Source organism: Pyrus communis, chromosome 8 (genome assembly GCF_041283825.1).
Source record: "Pyrus communis isolate YQ-2024b chromosome 8, ASM4128382v1, whole genome shotgun sequence".
Taxonomy (NCBI): Eukaryota; Viridiplantae; Streptophyta; class Magnoliopsida; order Rosales; family Rosaceae; genus Pyrus; species Pyrus communis.
Window position 1 is genome coordinate 17,106,357 of NC_142572.1, and position 23,029 is coordinate 17,129,385.

General features: G+C 38.2%; 3 protein-coding genes and 1 pseudogene across 6 annotated transcripts; 3 read left to right on the plus strand and 1 right to left on the minus strand.

Annotated features, from left to right (window-relative positions):
* Positions 1–1,393: 1,393 nt before the first annotated feature.
* On the plus strand, positions 1,394–3,373 carry LOC137718025 (protein DCL, chloroplastic). Its single transcript, XM_068457547.2, has 2 exons — positions 1,394–1,965; positions 2,974–3,373. Exons 1-2 carry the CDS (start codon positions 1,510–1,512, stop codon positions 3,148–3,150), a joined length of 633 nt encoding a protein of 210 aa, XP_068313648.2. The 5' UTR covers positions 1,394–1,509; the 3' UTR covers positions 3,151–3,373.
* A 5,096-nt stretch (positions 3,374–8,469) lies between these two features.
* On the plus strand, positions 8,470–12,001 carry LOC137717465 (ABSCISIC ACID-INSENSITIVE 5-like protein 5). Of its 3 annotated transcripts, XR_015965342.1 has the most exons (5): positions 8,470–8,609; positions 9,094–10,191; positions 10,852–10,961; positions 11,180–11,281; positions 11,614–12,001. XR_015965342.1 is itself a non-coding variant. In XM_068456850.2 (4 exons), exons 2-4 carry the CDS (start codon positions 9,106–9,108, stop codon positions 11,683–11,685), a joined length of 1,263 nt encoding a protein of 420 aa, XP_068312951.2. In that variant the 5' UTR covers positions 8,470–8,609; positions 9,094–9,105; the 3' UTR covers positions 11,686–12,001. The 3 variants fall into 3 exon arrangements, 2 of the variants coding, with proteins under 2 accessions (XP_068312951.2, XP_068312952.2); XM_068456850.2 differs by lacking the exon at positions 10,852–10,961 and having other exon boundaries at positions 11,611–12,001; XM_068456851.2 differs by lacking the exon at positions 10,852–10,961.
* Positions 12,002–12,444: 443 nt separating this feature from the next.
* On the minus strand, positions 12,445–16,356 carry LOC137717804 (THO complex subunit 5A-like). The gene is made up of 7 exons (XM_088698622.1): positions 16,069–16,356; positions 15,333–15,960; positions 14,833–15,167; positions 14,459–14,718; positions 13,526–14,111; positions 13,308–13,439; positions 12,445–13,088 (listed from the first exon to the last, which is right to left on the minus strand). The coding sequence occupies exons 1-7, from the start codon at positions 16,291–16,293 to the stop codon at positions 13,056–13,058; spliced, it is 2,199 nt and encodes a 732-aa protein (XP_088554748.1). The 5' UTR covers positions 16,294–16,356; the 3' UTR covers positions 12,445–13,055.
* A 1,906-nt stretch (positions 16,357–18,262) lies between these two features.
* LOC148695221 (uncharacterized) lies at positions 18,263–22,286 on the plus strand (annotated as a pseudogene). The gene is made up of 6 exons (XR_015965141.1): positions 18,263–18,464; positions 18,635–19,735; positions 19,856–20,046; positions 20,168–20,290; positions 21,021–21,134; positions 21,744–22,286. The product of XR_015965141.1 is annotated as an uncharacterized LOC148695221 (transcript).
* Positions 22,287–23,029: the final 743 nt, after the last annotated feature.

Below are 23,029 nucleotides of genomic sequence, written 5' to 3' on the forward strand. Positions count from 1 at the left end.
CTTATCATTTCTACCTTATTTGATAAAGTTAGCAATTATGTTATTTTTAATTTTTTATTAATGTTTGATCCACGAGGCGTTCATGCAATTTTAATTAAGCAAAAACAGAACCTCAAATGAGCCACACCATGATTTGATAATACTAAAATAAACGCCATAATTTGCTAAGGTTGACATGATGGCTAAAAAGATTGAAGGCTTGGGCATAGTCAAATTGGGTAAATAAATGTGTTCTTCCCTATACATTCAAGTTTAAACTTCTATTTTCGTTGTTCGAATTAATTTAATGTGAAATATCGTTGATATAAATTAGAAATTTAAAAATGAGGATGCAAAGCGTTATATGAAACACACTTCAAGGTGGTAAAATGTAATTACCTTATAATGTATTGCATTTTTAGGCAATGAGAGATAAGTTTCACACACTTTTTTTATCGAATTGAATAAATTAAACGAAAACAATGACCATAATTAAGTGAGATGTTAAAATTTTGTGTGTTTATCAGGGCAATGTGTAGAGGTATTGTGCTCAAACACTGAGATTCGAGTCCTTTATAATCACGATTTATATTTGTCCCTTGTAACTGATGCGTATCAGGTTTCTTTTAGGCCCAAATGGATTTCTCTTTTCGGTTGAACGAAATGGGCTTCCTGTTTCAGCAAGGCATCTCCAATTCGCAATTGATGGTCTTCGGACCAGAAGAGAAAAATATTGGTTAAAAAAGTTCATGCATTACTTGCCTATATACGGCTTTTGAATTTCTTTTCTCTAGCCATAATTATTTAGATAATTTTTATATTCGCCCTTAATAAAAATGGTTTATCCCGATGGACAAAAATGGAAAATGATTGATTCTCCATTTCGCTCCGCCGTCAACTGACCTCTTCACCGACCTCTCTTTTCGCCTTGGTACACTTGGGGGAGGCCGGCAGACCTTAAAATTCAAATGGCTGGATTTGCCAAGACCCTCCAGTGGTCTAATTTAGCTGCTAGCAGGTACAAAGTTTACAAATAAGAGAGTTTTAATAAAACACTTATGATATTGTTTACTTTTAACGAAAAATCATATTTTTATCTTTCTCTGGTATTATTCATTACACATTTATTTATCATTTTTCATTAAAATTAAAAAAAAAATTAAAATTTTCGTTAGTTTTCCTTACAAACAATGGTGAGCGTACGATGCATCAACAGTTAAAACTCAACTACGAGCCTTGGCACAGGAAACTTGACCGAAGCAAAATCCAAGCTCAAAATGCAAGAGGGTATGGTTATGGATTTTTGTGATTTTATATTGGGCCTGGGCTTTCGGCCCAAAATCCGGAAACAGAGGTGGAGAGTGGAGAACCTCGTGGGCATTTCCTTGTTTATCTGCTAAAAATCTATAGACGCTGACTGTGACTGATGGGTCTTCAAGCCTTCAACTTTTGAAGAAGGATGAGAGAAAGTGCTGACTAAAAAAAGCACCTTTTAGTCATAGCAACTAGTACCTCAAGGGCGGGATAGCCATGGCATCTCTCTCCAGATCACCGCCGCTCCTCCACCGCCACTTAAACTCCCTCACCCTCCACCCCTGCCCCCTAACTCTATCCTTCCCTTTCCTCAAAACGACGTTACCTTACCCCCGCCCCTGCGCCCTGAAGACGGGACCCAACGGGGGTAGCAGAATCGGGAGGCCCGAGACGCAGGGGCCCGACCCGGGACTGCTCCGAAAGCCGGTGGTGTCGTCCGGGAAGGACTTGGACGGGATTTCGGAGGAAGATGGAAAGTGGGTCGATTGGGAGGATAAGATTTTGGAGGACACAGTTCCGCTGGTAGGGTTTGTGAGGATGATTCTTCATTCGGGGAAGTACGAGAGCGGAGATAGATTGAGTCCTGAGCATCAGAAGACTGTTCTCGAAAGGTTGCTTCCGTTTCATCCTGAAGCTAAGAAGAAGATCGGTTCTGGAATCGATTATATCACGGTAATTTCTGTTTTCTTTATTCGATTATCTCAGATTAAGCTGCTTTTGAATTCAGCTGCTTTGCAATTCTGGGGTTTAGTGTTTGGGGTGCCAATTTTGATTATTGGGTATTGGTCTTTAATCTTGATTGCCCATTTTAGTGTTTTGGTGCTTTTGAATTAGGCTGCTTTCAAATTAAGCTGCTTTACAACTCTGATGATTGATTACTTGATTGCTCATTTTTCGTTTGATCCCAATGAATTTAATTTACTATAGAAGTGCTTATAAGTGAGAGGATTTTGGCAACTGAGCATCTAGAGAAACATGAATGGTATCTGTTTGGATTTGCCTGTTTCTGGATAGCTTCTCCTATGTTGCTTGTCATTTCTGTTTTGGCGATGATCAGACTTGATTGCTTTCGGGTTTTTTACTACTTTTTAACTTTAACTTTGATTCAAGTCTGGCTCATTAAGCATCATCCACCTTTTATCCTCCCAACTGAGCTACTGGAACTTGGGGATGGTGTAGGTGATGAATGTTAGCTTCACCCTTCGTCATATTTTAATATCGCTTCCCCTCCACAAACTCCCACACCACACTCCAATTTGGGAGTGTTTTATCACTTGATTGTGGAAGGTGGTTGAAGCTCAATCTCTCTAGTTCCCCTTAGATATCTAGTTATCTGCATTGTTTCTTATATGGCTTTACCGGTGAATGATAAGTAAGAACTGTTACTTGTTAGTATATGGTGTTTAGAAGGCATATAATGAATTGACCGAAGAAATGCTAATCAACCCCTAGTATCCCAAAAGGATCGTAGGGCATTGAGAAGTATACATGCTTTCAAAATGATGGAACTTGGCTTCAGGTAGTCGTTTTCGAAATTTAAAGCCAATCACGAAAAACTTTTTCTGCATTCAACACTTCATCAACGATGAGCGATTTGGGGTTTTTCTCAAGCATGCTGTATTTGTATTATAAGTAAATCTGATTCTCATGTGATGCGTTTTTCTCGTTTTGAGTTGACAGGTTGGTTATCACCCTGATTTTGAAAGCTCAAGATGTTTGTTCATTGTTCAAAAGGACGGAACACTAGTCGACTTTTCATATTGGAAATGCATAAAGGGGCTGATAAGGAAGAACTATCCTTTATACGCAGACAGCTTCATTCTCAGACATTTCCGAAAGCGCAGACGTGGTTTATGAAGCTAGATTTGTCGAATCATCTGACTTTGTATAACTGTATGTCAAGGAAAATTTTTTGTTCGTTCCATATTTCTCGTTATATGTTAATTTTAAATTGTTAGAGAGTAAGATGTTGGAAATTAGCAGTAGTAAATATGGTACATTCTTTGAAGGTACATGATGCGACTTCAGTAAAAATGTGAGGCTAAATGCTGTGGTGAATAAAATTGCATTTGGCTTGTTACTGTTCTCCCTACAAAATTATTCATTTGGTGTGCATAGGCTAAGAAGTAATCTTGGTTAAATTGGACCATGAAATCTTCAAGTTAGTGGTTATGCTTATGTTCCGGCGGTTAGTAGTTTGAGAGGAGTGTTAGAACAGTCGCCCAAGCACGCGAGTGGCTTCTAGTCATTGATGCATCCGGGCTAACACTTGCATCAATGGATCTTCTCTCACAATTAATGAGAAAAGAAACAAGAAGTAAAAAACAGTGCATTAACGAATTTCTCGGCAGAAGAAACCAGATTCGTAGCATCACAGTCGACAACCAACAGCTGTCTCGTATCGTTAACGTCTGTTCCAAATCCAGCGACAAGGATATCGAGAGAATTTCAATCCTATCCTACCTACACTTTCAGTTTCGTGTCACCGCTGGGGTGATCCTCAACTGATTAGTGCCAAGTGCCAAGCAAACGATAGAGGAACCAGCATGCCCGAAGTCACATCATGTGATGAGCGTTATAAGAACAATTATTATATTTGTTTCTCTTATAGGTAAATGTGCAAACTTTAGATACTTTCAATTGTATATTTGTGTTTATCTTTGTCGTCACTACAACAAAATATGCAACCAAGTACAAGACAGATTTTCTTATAGATGGTGTAAAATGTAATAGAAATGCTAGTAGCAATATTTCATTCGAATCTTCTCCTTTTTCCTTCACGGCTCTGCTTCGTATTTTCCAACGATGATCTAAATATTTATTTTCTAGGTCATATTTAAAAATTAACTATGTGAGAATCAACTAAATCTACAATCGTTTAATCACATCTAAAAACATAAAATGAGAAGGTCCGACCGAGAAAGTTAGTAGCATCCTCAGCTGTAAATGTCATCTTCTCTAATCCTTTTGAGTTGGAGCGCATCAATCAATTCTGAATCTTACCATACCAAAATAACCAACTGCTGCTTTGTTCTCCCACAACTAAATCCGATGCTTCACTTGGCCAAGAAATAATTGGATGGGATGAGGTTTTGAACTTTGAACTGTTGCGTTCTCACCAATCACTAACTATGAGCAATGCCGGATTCAATTTTCGAACGTTAGAGGGTCTTAATGTTAAAAGTTTAAGTCTTTTTAGATAAAAACAGAACGCGAAGCACACATAAAAATTCAGCTTATTCGATCAGGCATTTCGTCAAACACTTGGTGGACATGTTGTCGTCAACCGAATCATGTTGCGCACATGTGAACAAATATCGACAATATGCCAAAGCAATCTGACTAGTGTTATAGAGATAATTTGTCGAGCACACTCGACACCATATGTTGAGTGCTGTTGAAAGCTACCTAATATGCATTACATCAAACACTTAATGAGCGTAAAAAAACTCATACCAAATAGTCAAAAAATCTGCAAAAGATTTTCACATATATATATTTTTTATAATGAAACCACCTTAATTTCAATGTGCATCCGCCTCATCCCATTTAAACTGAAACAACACGCATGCATTGTGCAGTTATGAACTCACATCTACGAAAGCAATAGCAATACTTTATGCCTTTTTTTTTTAGGTGTGTTTTATTTCTCCAAAATTGTGGATTTGTTTTAGGGAACGTGGCACCATACCATGAACAAATATTACTTGTTAATAAGACCCTACCATTTTTTAAGCCAAAGACTCCAACTACTCCTAAAAAGTTGCTAAATTACAACTACTTCTACCAATTATAGGATGCTAATTAAAATAACTAGCACCTAGAGCATTCTTATGACTGCGATAGACGCATAGGCTGATGAACGACAACAAGTTGAGCTTACAAGTCTTTCATTATTCATTTTAGGGTTTTCTGCTATGCGAATTCATATCTTATGGGAATACGTTTATATATAATTGTTAGATAAACGAGTTTACACTTCTATATTAACAGAAATGTTTATATAACAAAGTAATAAATCAGTTATGTCATCCATAACACTCGTTTCGTCACCATCTAACGTAAACTATAGGCACTACTGTCACCGGTTATTAGTTTTGCTCTTGTAATAGGTGTATATTATTATCATAAGTGATTTCTGCACTCATTTTCCTTTCTTTCTGCGCACTTTTGAATATCTCTGACATTTGAATGAATAAATATCGCAGTCGAAATCATTTCCCTTAATCATAACTTGTTGGGTTTTGTTCCGAGAATTCACACCGAAGGTACACTTGGTTAATTCTGTTTTCAAACTAATCTTTCACAAAGGATAAAGACTCCAACCCAAAAGGGGAAAACTAAATAAGCAAGCATTGCACCAAAGTGTTCAATTTAGGAAATATTTTAGGTGCTCGACAACTTTTCTCCATTTTCTTTGCTTCCAATCCTCGACTGGCAGCAGCAACTATGATGCTCATGGATTGAATTTTTTTGTATGAAATTGCTTGGTGCCAGCACCAAGTGCCTTCCTTTACCTAAAAAGAATCAAAGTGCATGCTTTGTAGGTGGAGATAGCTATAGTACTAATTATGCTTTGCATAAATGGCCTTAGTCCACAAGCAAAAACCCTACTTCCAACATCAACGTCTTCACTTGAAAAGTCTACTACATAAGACAAATACATGGCAGCATCTTGCACTTTTATGGACTTCGTGGTTGCTGGTCGGGACTGGACAAGATTGGAATTGAGTCGGAATCAGTCTTTTACAATCTCACCTATTTACATGAGATTTGTAAAACATACTATGTCAAACTATTGTTCAATTTAATAAACCAATTGCATACATTCATAAGTTTACTAGAAAACGGTCAGAATAGTAGTTTATTATGAACCTCGCAAACCCACACTTTCTTAAATTCAAAAAATTGACGTTGTATGATAACACACGATTAAAATTGAGTCGAAGCCAATCTCATTGTCTCATCCCTTCTAGATGAGATTTGTAAGACAAAATATGTTGAACTTATTCGATGTATCCAGTCCAATCCCTACATTTAGAAGTTCATCAAATAACGGGCAAAACATTAATGCAATTTGACAAAGCGAACCAGAACTTTCTTAGATTAAAAAAAGTTGATTATTTAATAAGGTTGTAACAGTTGTAGGGTGAGACAATGAGATTAAGAGATTCGGCTGATCAATTATAGACAGACAACTTTCTATAATTGCGCGTGCTACAGTGTAAGGATCAATTAAATTATACGAAATTCACTTTTCTAATCAAATTAAAAAAAAAATACTATTGTATGAAATACGTCTGACTTTCAGTATCAATCCTTACCCTTGGTCTTTGATACATAGCACTAATTATGTACTTAATTCACAATTTTGTAAATAACAAGTTCTAATTAAAGTATGATTGATGCGTAAAATGTAATTTAAAAATCTTCGTCGGTACAAGATATAAATAAGACTGGATGCTACTTGGTCGAAAATACTTATTGCAGTTAGGAGACTTGTATAATCATTCTCCTCATAAAACATATTATACCCGCGAAGGGTCAAGTACCTTTTTTGTCCTTTTCGGAAATCAAGGTTAGTGTATGTTTCCATTCAGCTTATTTTTGGAGATTTTTTAGTGTATTGGAAACAACCTGAAACATCTCATAAAAGAAGTGATTGAATACTTAAAATAAAATTTTAACTATTTATATTATGACATTTCGTATATTGAATCGTGTTTCTGATATATCGAAAAATTTCTCTTATTTTTGATAGATCAGTATTATGATATTTGGTCTATCATTATTTGGGCGGCTCATGCACTCAGTCCACAACCTTTTGAAACACTCCTTTATATGAACTAGTTTTTTTTTTTTTTTTTTTTTTTTTTTTTTTTTTTTTTTTTCATATCTGGCTAACATCTAAACTACTAGATCATGCATGTCATACTTTCTTTTTCACTTCAAATGAGCTTTTAGTTCAAGTTTTAATTTATTCGACCAAAAAAATTCAGTCATTCTTTTGAGTAAATGATTTTCACTTGTTTTCTTTTTGTACTTTTTTTTATTATATTTAAATATCTTAATTTTCTTTTATTAACTTTATTTTTGGCCTTTAATAAATTAAAAAAACAAATCAAAGAATATAACTAACCTTGCAAAAAAATAAAAAATAAATAACAGAAGTGTAAAAAGGAAAAAGAGTATGAAATTTATTTCTGCATTTTTGTTTTAGTTCCTCAATTTTCTTTCAACACTTTTTATTTTATGTTCCTTTATTCTCTTTTGATTTAATTAATCAAGGACTACAAAAAAATAGGTAGTGCAAAACTAAAAAAAAAGAAAGAGAACAATGTCTGTAAGTCTCAAACTCTCTTCTCTCTCTCTCTCTCTCTCTCTCTCTCTTATGTAGAAACGAATCAAAACTTTTTAGGAAAATTAATGAAAAGAACTTGAAAATTTTAAGTTTTAATCAAAATGATAAAAATGTGTTGTGAGTGACTTTTTAAAGTAAAAAAATTATTTTTCGTTAAAATAAACAGTATTAAAAATATTTCATTAAAACTCTCAAAACTTTTTCTCCCCAACCCTCGACCACTTTCTTTGGTTGGGGTCGGTGGCAACCAAAATGTTTAAGCATGCTTTTCTCTTTCCCCAACCTCTTCTTCCTTTTTCCTTTTATTTTGGATTTTACTTTCGAGTCTTTCTCAGTTTGCTCTGAACTTGTTATTGAAAATTACGAATAATTACAAGGGTATTATCGTACAACCATCAAACTTAAATTACAGATTTTTTCCTACGAAAATATCTGAAATTTTGTCCTCAGGACCGACGGTTGTCGGTTCCTCGCTTTCACGTGCACCAAACAAGGAAAAAAAAAACCCTTAAAAATATAGAAATTTAATTTTGTGGACGAAAATGCCCTGACCAAACGTGAGTGGACCAACCGCTTTTTCTGTGAGTGCACTGCAACCCACTAGTCCTTATCCCGTCGCCACCACTAACAAAATGCAAACCACCAAATCCGGCCCTCCATTCGAAAATACCCGGACGGTCCAGATCCTTCCACATTGCACAACCTCATTGGTCAGCGGTCACATCAAATCCTCCCACTCTCATCTCATTGGTCCACGCGGCCCATTATTTTAATAATTTAGTAATTAAATAATAATAATAATAATCGCCCACCCTCCCCACTGCCCGGTGTTTTAAAAGGCTAAGGCGAAGGGCAAAGGAGCAGCAGACACTTGGCGCTTCCACCAGAGCCCTAAGAAGCAGGAGGAACCGCAGCCACCGGACACCACCAACATTTTACCAAAAATAGTAACAAGGTAAATTAGAAAAGAAGAAAAAAAAAAAAAAAAAAAAAAAACCCAATTCTGTCTCTCTCCCTCCTTTTTTTGTTCATCTTAAATTATAATTTTTATTTTTTTAATGCTTTTGGATGATAGGGTTCTTCAAAGTTTCAGTCTTTACTTCTTATCTCTTGCTGTGGATTGCTGATATGTGTTAAAGTGTTGTGCTTTTTGATCTGGGGATTTTTTTATTTTTGCAAAAAATTGAATTTTGATAGCTTTTTTTAGGCAGATTTTTCGTATTTTCGTGAAAAAAATCTGAGCTTTGACTGAAATTTGAGGAGGGGTAGCTGAGATTTTGGTCTGTGTTCTTCAAACTCCGTTTTTTTTTTTATGGGTGAAAGTTGACACTGTTGAGTTCCGTGAGCTGAAGGGAAGCTCTTTTAGTAAACAGTCATAGACAGTGCAAGTAAATACCTCAACTTTATTTTTTTTTCTGGGTCTTTGTTTTTTGGCTCAGATTTCACAGAAAATGGGAACCAACATGAACTTTAAGGGATTTGGGAACGAACCGCCGATAGCAAGGCAGTCGTCGATCTATACGCTGACGTTTGAGGAGCTGCAGAACACCATTGGAGGCTCAGGGAAGGATTTTGGGTCTATGAACATGGATGAGCTCTTGAAGAGCATATGGACGGCTGAAGAGACTCAGATTATAGCACCGGCTGCCGGCGGCGCTGGTGGCCAAGACGGGCTTGGCCACGGCAGTGGGGGTTCTCTTCAGAGGCAGGGCTCTCTGACCCTGCCCCGGACCCTGAGCCAGAAAACTGTGGATGAGGTGTGGAAGAACCTTTCGAAAGAAGGAACGGGTGCCGGCGGGTCTAATATGCCTCAGAGGCAGCCGACTTTGGGGGAGATGACTTTGGAGGAGTTTTTGTTTAGAGCTGGGGTTGTGAGAGAAGATGCACAAGTGGCTCCAAAGCCTAATGGTGCTGGTTTTTTTGGTGATTTGTCTCGTTTTGGTAATTCTGGTAGTTTGGAATTCGAGTTTCAGCGACCGAATAGCGGTGTTGGTGTGATGGGGAATCGAGTTTCTGAGAACGATAATCATCAGGTTCCGAATCAAGGTTCAAATTTGCCATTGAATGCTAATGGGGTTAGATCAAGTCAGCATCACAGTCAGCACCACCAGCAACAACAACAGATGCCACAGCAGCAGCAGCAAATATTCCCCAAGCAACAACCTGTGACTTACAACACTTCTCAGCTGCCTATGGGACCAAATGCTCAGTTGGGTAGTCCTGGAATGAGGGGTGGGATGATGGGAATCGGTGATCCAGGTTTGAATGGCGCTTTGGTTCCGAGTTCAGGGATGGGAATGGTTGGGTTAGGAGCTGTTCGTGTGGTGACGCCTTCACCTGCGAACCTGTTGTCATCTGATGGGATTGAGAAGAGTAACGGTACTGATACGTCGTCTGTGTCACCGGTGCCTTACGTGTTTAATGGCGGTTTTAGGGGGAGGAAGGGCGGCGGGCCTGTGGAGAAGGTTGTTGAGAGAAGGCAGAGAAGAATGATTAAGAACAGAGAATCAGCTGCCAGGTCCAGAGCTCGCAAGCAGGTGAATGTCTTCTTTGTTTTACTGCTTTGTCAGGCATATATGTATGGTTTCAGCTATAGTAAATTTGAGATATTAATTACGATAATACAGAATTTCAAGCTCTGTGAAATGTAAAAAGTAAATAAAGAAACCATTGAATGGAGGTGTGAAATTTTATCAACTCACTATTTATGTTTGAAAGATGGTATGTTTGTATGAGTTAGTATTCGGAATTAAAGAGATTGTGGATGCGATCTTAAAAGTTCAAGCTTATAGGATCTGTATTAAGCTGCTAGCTTTGATACGATTAGTAGATCCTGAACTCAAATCGAAAGTCAGCTGATTCTTAACAGTTATACATTTCGCGTCCTTTCGGCAAAGATCAGGTTTTAGTTCAACATCTTAATAGATTTAAGTTATAGAGCAGTTATACATTTTTTGTCCTTTCGGCCAAGTTATAGAGCAAACTTATGGTGGACGCAGATGCAGTGAAGCTTTTTTTTCCGTGATTAGTATTTAAAAGTAGTTCTGGAGAAGGTTAGAAAAAAAATATATTTACAGTGGCATCAAGATTGAACAAATTCATCTTGTTGTCACTTGTCGCCTTATCAATTTTGCTCGACATTGACCTTTCTGCATTCATCGTCTAATAACATTTTGTATCCCAAAACTTCATGGAAGATTCATGCGGCAGAGTGGTAAATGTGATAGTGATTCGATGTGTCAAAGAGACGAAAGATTTTGAGAAGTTACAGTCATGACAAGTTTTTAAGGATCCTGTTTATTACAAGGTAATGGAAACACTTGCTTTAAGTGTAAGTAACGTTAAGTAGTCGTGTGTATAATGTCGAATCGTTAGAGCATTGAATAAGTTCCACACCTTCGAACGTTAGTTCTGCTTTGAATAGAACTGCATTGGATAAAAAGAGGATGACTATTATTGCATTTTATTCTATCTCGTAGTTTTCGTCATGGTTCTTATATTGTTTCGTCTTTGTGCTTCTGCCAGGCATACACAACGGAATTGGAAGCAGAAGTTGCAGAACTGAAGGAGGAGAACCAAGAGTTGCAGAAAAAACAGGCTGAAATGGCGGAAATGCAAAAGAATCAGGTACTTCGATTGTTCTGTTTGGGAATTCTTTTTTATTTGCAACTCCATTGCAGTGACTGAACTGCTCAATTGTTTCTATGCAGTTCAAACTAGCCATTCTGAGCATTTTTCCAATAAGTTTTGTTATCAAAGTCCCTCGAACAATATTATCTTTTAATAAATCGCCAAAATTTAGAATTTTCTGCAATCTGGTGTTACCTGTTGCCATAGTATTATTACTTGAAAAAGGCTCAAAACTGCATTAAAATTGCTGCTTAACAATTTATATGACTCTGGATACATCGACGTTTTATAATTTTTGATGAGTTGTTTGGAATTTGATCACTTAGCAGGACATGGAGATTATAAACCTTCAACGAGGAAAGAAGCGATGCTTGAGAAGAACAATGACAGGTCCGTTGTGAAGTGTCGGGGCTGCAAGAGGAATGTGATTAGATGGGGCGTGCTGTACATATTCAAAGGAGCACATGTCTTGTGGTGTAGATTTTGAGAGTTTTAGTGTGCGCTGTAGATGTGAACTTTACATATCTATTTACTTGATATTCTTCTCCTCTGAGTATTGTTATGAAGAGGGAGAGAAGAGAGAGAGTAGGTAGAAACAGGGGAAGGAAGAAAAATATGGTCAGGATTTCACATGTTCAGTTTACTACGTAGTCTACGTTAGTCAAACAGATTCTGACTGCATATTTGTGAGTGTTGTGCATCAAACCATTTGTGTTATCTTTGGGTTTTGTTACTTCTTTTTCAAAGATTTTTAGCTTTGTTTCCTGGAACCGATTTTAATTTCATTTTGCTTTCAATAACTCAAAAGTCATCACTTTACTATCTGAAACTCAAATTTCGCTTCACCTTGCTCCTTAGAACTCGATTTTAATCTCATCTTATCCCTTGGAACTTGAAAGTTATTTTTATAAAACTAAAATTCACTTCACATTGCCTTTTAGATTTGCTCATTTCATGTGGATGCGCAAGGCTAATCAATTTCTTCCTTTATTTTTTGCATCTCTTCAATTTCTTATAAACTTAATATTCTTTTATTGCTAAATTTTAACTCATAATGAAGATTTATAATCAAATTTTTTGTACATATGGTATAGCCTTACTAAATGTTAGGTCTCACGTGTTTTATGAGGCGACTTATAAGTTTCACAAGAGAAGAGACAGTCCACAAGTCAAAACTTTACTGATGACTATTGAGTTATAGAAAACAAAGCATGATCAAAATGAAGTTCCAAAGGACAGCTAAAAATAAGCCTTTTTTTCATTGGTCCCGTCACAAACTCCAGACTCAAAACGGTCAAAGTGATGCCATTTGACGATCCCAGGAATATACGGTCGTCTCATGTTCACACCAACCTTGCGTTCTTCGTTGTGAAGGAATACTACTTAACAGTGGAAAATGAACTAAGAATAATGTTTCGAATGAGCAACAAGACTTAATTGTCAGCGAATTGGTTTTTCCAACTCCCGGCTGATCGGCTGCTCCAGCGGTCCAATAGCGTTGTTATATTCAGATTCCGAAACCACAGGTCTAGTAAGGATAGCCTGAAGTGCATTCCATGTCCTTCCAGGATATCATCTTCCTGCGATCCCTGCGATCCCTTCCTCTAAATGATCTGGCAACAATCTGACCACTGACGGGCTTGCACAAACAAACATCAACAACAGAAGTGCTGTGTCTCTTTTCACAAGACGGGGATGCTTCGTCCATGTAATAGTCGAATAACATTGCCAGACAACGAACCTGATGAGCTAAGATATTATTTTCTTTACTTTAAGGTAACATCTTCACCATAAGCATATTGACCTAGAAGAATGAAAGGGAAACTGTGAATTCCAGTTCCGAAGAGGAACAAAAACTGTAGTCATAATCAATACGCTGCAAAAAAGGTAAGGTGACCATACTGCTGTGCTGTGGTGCAGATAAAATAAATGCAGTCTAGATCGTTTGCTTGTCAAAGTGCAATAAAACACGCCCTCGACTGATTTATTCATGATAGTTCTTCCTATGTTATCAACTGCTTACCTCTGCTTCCAATGCACGAAGTTCATTGTAGCACTCAGACTCATCACTCTCTGTATGGTTTTCTCCGGATATAGTGCACAGACTCAATGCGAAAAAGGGTGGCCTCAAAGGAAACTCCATGCTGATCTTAATCTGCCGCAATAGAAGTGATAAAAATGTCAAAAGGTAATGTTTGATGCAAAAGCACGAAAAAATATACCACATGAATCATTAGCTACCTTGGCTTCTAGCGTCATATTCCTCTTATCCTTGTCTATTTTCCGGGTCAAAACAACACAAAATTCTCTGACCCCAAAATCCACCCATGAATTTTCAGAGCTTTCAACAGATGCTAAATTTTCTTCCTCTAGCACAGGTGTACGTTCGTCCAGATCACTCTCTGTATCCAGAAAAAGATCTAAATCTGCATCATGTTTCTTACAACTTAGGGATTTGGCCTTGCTGATTGGAGGTCTTTTTGAAAGTAAAGACAGCCGTCCGGAGGGGTCAAGATTAGCTCCTTTATGGTGAGAAAGTTTATTGTCATTGACAATGGATGCAGCTGGAACCAATGATGGAAGTTCTCCATCATCTCTGATACTCTCCTGCTCTTCCTTTGAAGGACCAGACCGTCCAACCAAATTGACATCCATAGGTTCTTGACCCTGCTCCTTATCTATGACAGACAAAGATGATGCCACATTAGGTGAAGGGCCTACAGATGAAAAACCATGCAATTTGCACAAAGGGGTATGCAAAGCCCATGGAACACTTTCACAAGACAAAGACGGCCATTTAAGCTTAGTAAGTGGTTCAATCTGTTCCCTGTAATCCAATCAAAGAATGCCAACTTCTCAACATAGGGCATACCTAACCACTCACAAACAAAACACAAAGGGACTTGCAAAATAAAGAGAATCTGTCTCGCATAGAAGTTATAGACAGACAGAACGGAGTTAAGATCCAAAGAAAGGGGCAAGCACTAAAAGAAACAAGCATAATACAAATTAGCTACTTTATATCAGAAAAATGCCAATAGCAGTCGCAACCAAGTAAAACAAAACACTAGAGCTAACATTAGGATTTGATCACATTGTAGTATCCTTGTCCTATAGATTTTCTAGAATGTTCTTGATGATTCAAGACTCTAAATATAATGAGCATTGACTCACACAAGAGCCATCTGAGCTTTTATCTGGGAACGAATTCTTCGCACAATTGTCTGTATTCGATTCTGCTGGCGGTAAAGTGACAGACCAGATATAACAGTGTCATTTTTAGTGGTGTCGCCACTTGAAGTTTCAGGGGCAGCAAGCAAAGGTGACACCTCGGGCAAGAAATCAATTCCTGCCAAATGTTGGGCCCACTTATATGGACGGGAAGTTCTCTTTTCATCAAATGCAGGAACATCACCAACAACAAGCTTGGCTGACTGTATTAGTCAATACAAAATAAGTATGAGAACGATGAACCCTTAATAGAATAGACATCAGATAGAAGAGCACAAAGATAACCAAATGCCAACAAATAGAGGAGGCATTACTACCTGATGCGGAAGCTCAAGGCCAGTGTCATCTGGGAATAGGTTGCATAACATGTCATTTTCCACTGCGTCATGCGATCCTTCAATTCCAACGCATACAACATTCAACTTCAACAAAAACTCAAACTTGAGTGTGATAAGTTCTGCAGACTTGGGATCAGAAACCTCATCATCATAGATATGAAGGATAATTTTCAGCGGATGAACTTGATAAAATCCTGACTGCTCAAGGTTTTGCTTGACTGGAACCCTCTTTGGCCGTTTTCTCCTTCGCTGCCCATCATTATCCTCATCTGGTGCATCATCCTCCCTACTAGTCTCTACATTGGTAGAAACGCCTGTTCCATTACACAACATTAGTACTTATTTATCCAGACTAAGCTGACCGAAACCAAATCCAACGAAAAAAGCACTCGAAGATTAAGTTTTCAATTGGGGAACTTCAAACCTACATGAAACATCAAAATTTATATTCTACATGGTAAGAGTCGAGCATTACTTACCAGTGTCCTTATTTGCTTGCTGGTGGGCAAAAGCTTGAGCATCCTTCACACTCCCCACAATATCCAACTCAATTTGTTCGTCAAACGCCTCCTTCTGTGCCATGAACTGCGAGTAAACTACATAAAGAGGTGGCGGAAGCAACTCCGCTGAGTGGTGCTGCTTGAGCTTCTTGGTATGCTGAATCCCCAACTGGTTCTGCACCGGCAAAGACACCTTCTTTAGCGACTTCAAGTGCGAAGGAAGGCTGGACAAGAACTTCTTCCGATTTGCAATCATCTCCAACAGATCCTTCTTATGAATCTCCAGCTCTTCATGATGCTTGCAGAGCTCCTTGCGCTGGTGGAGCTCAAAATTGAGCCTCTTGAGCATAATGTCGTGGCCCGCATCATTCGACAGCGTCGGCTCCTTGATATTGGCCGGTGCGTCGCGAAAGAATTCTTCTTCCGGCACCAGCTCGATCTCCGGGTACTTGGACTTGAAGTCCTTGCAAGCTTTAATGGCTTTCACGTAGTGGCTCTTCTCGTACATCAGATTGTGGAGCTGCAGCGTTGTCAAGTCCACCGGCGCCTTCGCGCTCTCCGTCTCGGCCTTCATTCGGTCCTCCTCGAGCAAGATCGAGCGATTCGCCTGCAAATTCCAAATTCAATCAAACAAAATCCCCAACTTTCAACCACAAAAAAAACGGTAAAGCCCTAATCTTTTGATAAATGTGAAACCCTAGAAAGATTTCCGAACCTGGCGGAGGGTGACAAAGTTGAGGAACATCTGAGTGACGAGCTCGCGGAGCTCCGATTTAGGTTTGGCTTCTTTTTTAATGGCGAGCATCTTCGCCACTATGTCCTCCACCGAGGATTTGCTCTCCTGAAGCATTTCGTAGGGCAACTTCTCCGGCTTCTTAGGCGGCGGCGGCGTGGCGTCTTCCTCCACCAGCATCCCCTCCTCTATCTCGTCGTCTTCCATTGCTTTCCCTTTATTTGATTTTCCTGTGCGACTCGCTCTGGTTTATTGAAAGGGGAAAAGAAAGACCGAGGACAAAACAAGAATTGCACTTTAATAAATTTATGAGTTTTTTGCAACTGTGCCCCTTTCATTTAGTGAATATTTTTCTATGGTCCTAAATTTGATATTCGTCCCAAGTTGGTCCATGCCATGACACAGTAGTTTAGAGAATTAGCGTTGCCTGCAATTTCATTCAAAATGTTTTTTGGATTTGAAACATGAGAGAAATAAGGTGAAATCATTTATTTTGTTTGTGATGGAAGAAGAGACATGAGTCTAAGTTGTGTGACTTATACCACCACTTAAGTAGTGATTTATACGTAAAAGAAGACACATGAGTCTAAGTTATTTCGATTTGAATTTTATGCTAATTATAAAAACATCTCTAGTTTATGAGAAAATTTTTAATGTGTTCGGAACACGAGATGGTATATCGTATGTCATAAAGTTTTTTTTTAATTTTTTATTTATCAAATCTCTTCAATTATATAATGACATATGATATTCAATGCCGTGTTCTGGGCACTAAAAAATCTCTCCCATGTTAGGCCGATGGATGCTATTTGGTTCTGTCATATTCTTGACTTATAGAACTAAACATGAAATAAACACACTTTGGTAAATTTTTATAAGGTCTTTTACAATGCGCTAGAAGAAGTGAGTGTAATACCAATATACTTAACTCATAGAGGAATCACACTTTTACACTAAGTTGAAAAATTGAGTAAGTCACGAGTTCAATATATTAAAACTCATGAGTGTAATACCAATATATGAAATTCACACTACTGCGTAGTGCTATAAATATCAAACTCAAACTGTCTGATTCGTATATATAAGTATCACACTCACTCAAACTATTGTGGAAGCCTAACGAGTATTTTCTCATTAAATAAAAGAGGTATTAGTCAGTTTGCCCCCACGGACTTGTATTGAGCTGCCAATTTCTCCCTTGAACTTTAATTTTAGTCGATTACCCTTCTAAACTTTTATAATTAGCTAATTCCCCTCCCCACCTTTAAACTTTAACTTTAGCATATTATCTCCCTAAAATTTTATAAATAGCTAATTTCCCCCCTAATCTATCCAATTTTTCATTCTTTTTACCCCCATACCGTTTTCATGTATTGTCTGCGTGATCAAAATAAATGGAAAATTAGATTTTAAAATCTAGAATTAGTGAGGAATTTGGCTAATTATAAAAGTTTAGGGAGATAATTGTCTAAAATTAAAGTTGAATGTGGAAAGAATGTGGAAATTGGCTAATTATAAAAGTTTAAGAGTTAATCAACTAAAATTAAAGTTCATGAAAAAATTGATAGCTCTATACAAGTTCGGAGAGAGGATGCAAACCTAAATAAAATCTCAAAAGTTTTAAGACCAAATAGTAACCATAAAAGTTGTTGGACAACAATGAAAAACTCTCAGAAGTTTAGTATGCAAATATGCAATTAACCCCTATTTTTCTTAATTGGTTTTCCCTTTTTCCCTCCCGAAGCGAACGATTCGACGTCGCTTGGGATTCCGGACGTCGCTTGGGATTCCGGCAGTGCTTTGGCAACAGGTAGAGGAATGATCTGAACCAGTTCACCGGCCATGGTGACTATGGTCGAACTGGAAGAGCAAGGTCCCGCCATGAGAGTTCTCGGCTCTCTCTTCAAGCTCACCGAAGTCTTTCTCTGGTTCGTCTCTTTGTCTCTCTCTGTCTCACTTTTTCTCTCTCCTACCAAATGTTAGGGCATTGACTTTACTCTCTGTGTATGCTTTGACAGGGACGACGGCTCAAGGGAGACGAAAGACAGGTCCTTTCCATGGGCCGGACTGTAAGTCTTTGGTTCTTTTTCAGCTCATTGCACTTTTATTTCGAAAATTTGGACTTTGTACTGAATGCTTTGAATTCCGCCTGTAATTTCAGAAACCAGCTGGTGACGGCGATGGTTAGTGATTCGATTCATGCTTTCTTTGTTTTGTTTATAGCTATAGTTTAGTTACTTTATGTGTATTTTGTGATATTGACGGTATTAATGGAAAATTTTGGGGTTTTAGAATGTGGGATTTTGCAAGAGGATATGGAGCTTACTAAAAAGATGAATGCATTGGGGCTTCCAGTCTTATTCAACACAAACAAAGAGGTAAGTTAACATCCGTCTTGGATACATTTTCGTGCATGTCGGCATATGTAGAGTGGTGAAATTTCAACTGGAGATGGTTTACTGCTTCTTTGACACTCACATTTAGTATCACAAGCGTAAACTTATGTTTTTCGGACTGTTGATAACTTGATGCTGATACCAATTTGCAGAAGAGGAACAGAAAGACAGAAGGAAAAAGAAAGGGAATGCGCCTGAAGCAACAGGACTGTTTTCAGGACGTTGTACGTGGAGCAATGGAGTCTTCCAAAGTGAGTGAGGGGGAGATTGTTTCTCCTATTATATTTGATGGTAACACAAGCACTTCTTTGTGTTGTTTTCCAGTGATGGGCAAAGTGAATCATCTTCCTCTGGTGTTGCAGAGGACGTCACTAAATATCAATGCTCTGCTGGTCAAGGAGATAGTTCTGCAAGTTTAATTGAGATTAGTTGTGATGCTGTTGAGGTACAAAATCAAGACAAAATATCAGGCATTGTTTGTCACCAAGGTCAAGATTGTGACCCTTTAAACAGTGGTCTTGTGCCCAATGACACAATGGAAGTTGCAGCGAGCCCAACTGATTTAGATGATGGAATTTGCCGACGAGGCTGCTCAACATATGCGGCTGTTGGCAATGACGAGACAGAATTACGTGAAAAATTAATTGAACACAATCACTTTGAGTGTTCATTAGTGACTTGCCATGAAGCAGAACTTACCAAAACATGCTAGGACTATATCCCTGAACTGCCAGGTGTTTCTGAGTCAATTTCGTATTCCATGTGTTCAGAAGTTCTTGACCCTGATGGAACTGACAGCCAAACAACAGTGATTCCGGAGACTGGATGGTAATATTGGGATTCTAACTACATGAGAAATTATTTCTATAATATCAGAACACATACTTCCACATGGTATCCACGCCCAGGCATGGAATATTTAGCATCTCTTGACGCCATATGTAAGCCAAATTAAGTGATTTCTGAAGTAACTGAGATTGATGTTAGCACTGATTCAAAGGTGTGGTGTGAGTAAAATTGATTCATTTCAAGAATCAATGGATAAAGATGTTTCACAGGGTCAGCCATATCCTGAGCTTTCAGGGGAGATTGAACTCACTGTTGACACTTCTATATCTGATACCGCTTTGTCAGCTGTCACTGTAAGCAGATGTTCGGAACATTCACATGAAATCAATCAGAACAATAACACCTGCAATGATGGGAACACATCATGAGAAATTCTCATCAGATGTCTAGGACCACATAGCTAGGTATACTTATGTTCTTTCATTTTTTCTCTTCTCCTATTGAGATTCATGAATTTGATTTATGCTTATGATGTTACTTCATGATGATAATGAGATTTTGCTTTCATTGGATGTTGCTGACAGTTTTGGAAACAAAACCAAGCAGTTAATATGCGATAATGTCTGCAACAGTGGTTTGTGACCCGTTCTTGCTGAACAAATTGATGAACAAAATACTATTGAACTCAATAATGAGCCTAATAAACCTAATTGTTGCGAAAGATTGCGAAAGTAAAGACATACGACATGAAGACAATGCTTAAGCCACATGATGGGTGTGTTTGTGTGTTTTCCTCCACTTTCCTACGTTTTTTCTTTTAACTTTTAGAGTTGGTTGTCATATTAGTTTCTCTCATCTTTTCTGGATCAATGTAACTCGGTCATGTATTTGTGCAGTTATTTTCTCTTTAACACTGCAAGGGAAGTTGCCACTAGGATTATCATGTTTCTCCCAAGAAATATTGATATCAACCAATTAGCAGAATCGCTTTATCAGGGTCTCAGCCATGGTCATTAGAGGTACTTTCTTTTATATATATATATGTTCAATTAAGAGCTGATTTTCAAATACTATTGTTAGCCTCTCACGCACCCCTCTTTTTTCTTAGCCATCGGATTGAATAAATCAAATAGAAACAACGGACATGATTAAACAGGGTGTGTATGAGGAGAGAGAGTGTGTCTATCATTTTCGTTTTCAGTTTATAATGCTTTCAAGTTTCTTGTCCTCCCCACTCCCCACCAATGGATAGCGCCTTGTGAGAATCATCGATCTAGAGTCCCCACCGCCGTTAACTTCTTTTCTATAAGAACGTTGCACCATTTTCTATCTATCACCACATGGAGTATCATACTCTTATCCCCGACTGTTGGGGTATTATTTGCTCCCAGGTTGAGAAAAACTTCTTAAACGGCAAGTTGAAGGGGATAACTGTTTACTTCGGTGAAACGGCCAGGAGATGATGATAATCTAGCTTTATCCATTAGGTGGTGAGATATTGAGCAGCACCTTAACGTAACGTCATGACTTGTGAAAAGCGATCAAATAGTTGCAGTTTTGAATAGTAGAAACAATTTGTCCGGAAAAAGGTGCGGTTGCTGATACCTTAATCCAAAATCCTGTGTTAGCTGGAGCCTAGCCTCATGCACTGAACACAAAGTTTCAGCTTTGTAATATTGTACAGTCCTGTAAGCAAGAAAACTATATATCTTTTACAGCAACAAAACTAACTTTGTTCTTATGACGCAGTAACAACACCGGGATCACCGGCAGTTTATAATCACCGTCCTGTTAACTCTACGCCGGTCGTGTACATCCTGTTGACCAATATGATGAGGGTAGATCAATGCTTGACAAATCAAGGTATGTTAACTAGATCTAAGATCTTGTTAAATTTGACTTAATTAAACACAGAAATCTGACCACTAATTCTTCAGTCAGATTTATAATGTGATTTGAGCTGCATAAAACCGGTTTGAGCGGCACTAGTTTAGGTTTTTGTAGCTGCGACATAATGCTGTCTCTACTTCTTTATCGATAGTCAAAATATTCCCCACCTTTTATGCCTCAATTTTATCATGGATATGGGTTACCAACATGAACTAGTTGTTTATCTACATTGGATACGTCATTATGGATTGTTTTCAACCATAATGTCCTGTTTATGTGAAAAAGTTCAAATATATGACAATGCGCTATTAGTTTAAAATACTGTCATTGGTGTACCTAATGCTACCAACTTGGCTCCTCTACAATCTGAGATTACCTTAAACAAATAGGTCTTATTTTTACCCATTTTTGTTTGTTTGACTGGATTTCTCGTTGTGTTTTATAGAAATAAACTATTAATATGTTTCTGTAACTAGTATTATAATTTTGTATTTTTCCTCTATAAATGTGGAGTTAAATTTTATTTACGTGAATGACAAGTTGGATACTTAATATTGACGACGTAATAATTGTGTTGTGAAGGACAAAATATAGCATATAGAATATGGGGTCGATCTCAAGTGTCATGTATTGGACGTCGGGATGGTGATGGGGACAGGAAGATATCGGATGCGCCTGCCAAATGCCAACCCGTGGAGGGAAGGAGGCTGCCTTCCGCTGTTCCTCTTCTGTGTGTGTGTGAAAATAAACAAAGAAGACGAAGCAAGATTAAGGGGGCGTTTGTTTGCCCTTACTAAGTTGGACTGGACTGGACTGGACTAGCTATTAGTCCAATACTGTGTTTGTTCCATGCTGGGACTAACTTTAATGAGACTAAAGGGGACTAGCATGGACAAAACCCTTCACTAAGAGGTCTTAGCGAGACCCCCCAATAACCATGGGACTAGCTAAGACTATCCTCTCTTTCTCGTCCTCGTCATGATCAACAACCACTTCCGACAGACTCCTCGTCATCTCCGGTCACCTAGATCAATCATTAACTTTCCGACTCCCTTTCAGATCCATTTCACAACCAACTTTCATATAAAATATACCAAATTGAAGCTGGGAGTGACAAGATTACGATTTTACTTGAATAGAGGCTAAAATGTGGTCGAATGTGGCCGGAAAATGGCTTGGAAGTCTCGGCCTATTTGGGCTTCTTCAAATCCATGACAGATTCGAGCATTCAAAGCTAAGATCTCGGTCTAGGGATGGTGATGAATTTTTTGGCGGTGCTAACTTCATCCAATTTAACGAGGGTTGGTCGGAAAACACATCGGGAAACTTGCAACTCGTCGGGAAAATTGGAGCCGTGAGGTTCCATTCGAACAACACATAGCTAGAGAGGGAGGGAGGACAGAGAAATAGACACTGGAATCAATAAGGAGTTTGACCAGAAATGAGAAAGAGACATGAATTGAGAGGTCTAAGAGGAAAAAAAGAGGGAGAGGGTGGGACGATGAGAGAAGAGGAAAAGAGTGGGACGGAAATCGTAGGAAAAGATGAAGAAAAGGATAAGATCATAATAAAATATTAATAATTTATATATTAAATAATATAATATTAGAATTTGTTATTATCCAACTTCTTAGTCCAATACTGCACCAAACGCTTCACTAAGTTAGTCCAGTTTAGTCTAGTCTAAGGCAGTCCGGCTTAGTCCTTGAAGCTAATCCAGTCCGAGATAGTCCGGCGCAACAAACGCCCCCTAAATGTTCTTTCCTTCAACACCATGTGAGTCTATGACATTGGCTCTGTCCGTGTTCCCACAATTTGAACGATAACGACAACTGACCAGGAATTTGATGTAACGTAGGTTTTACATT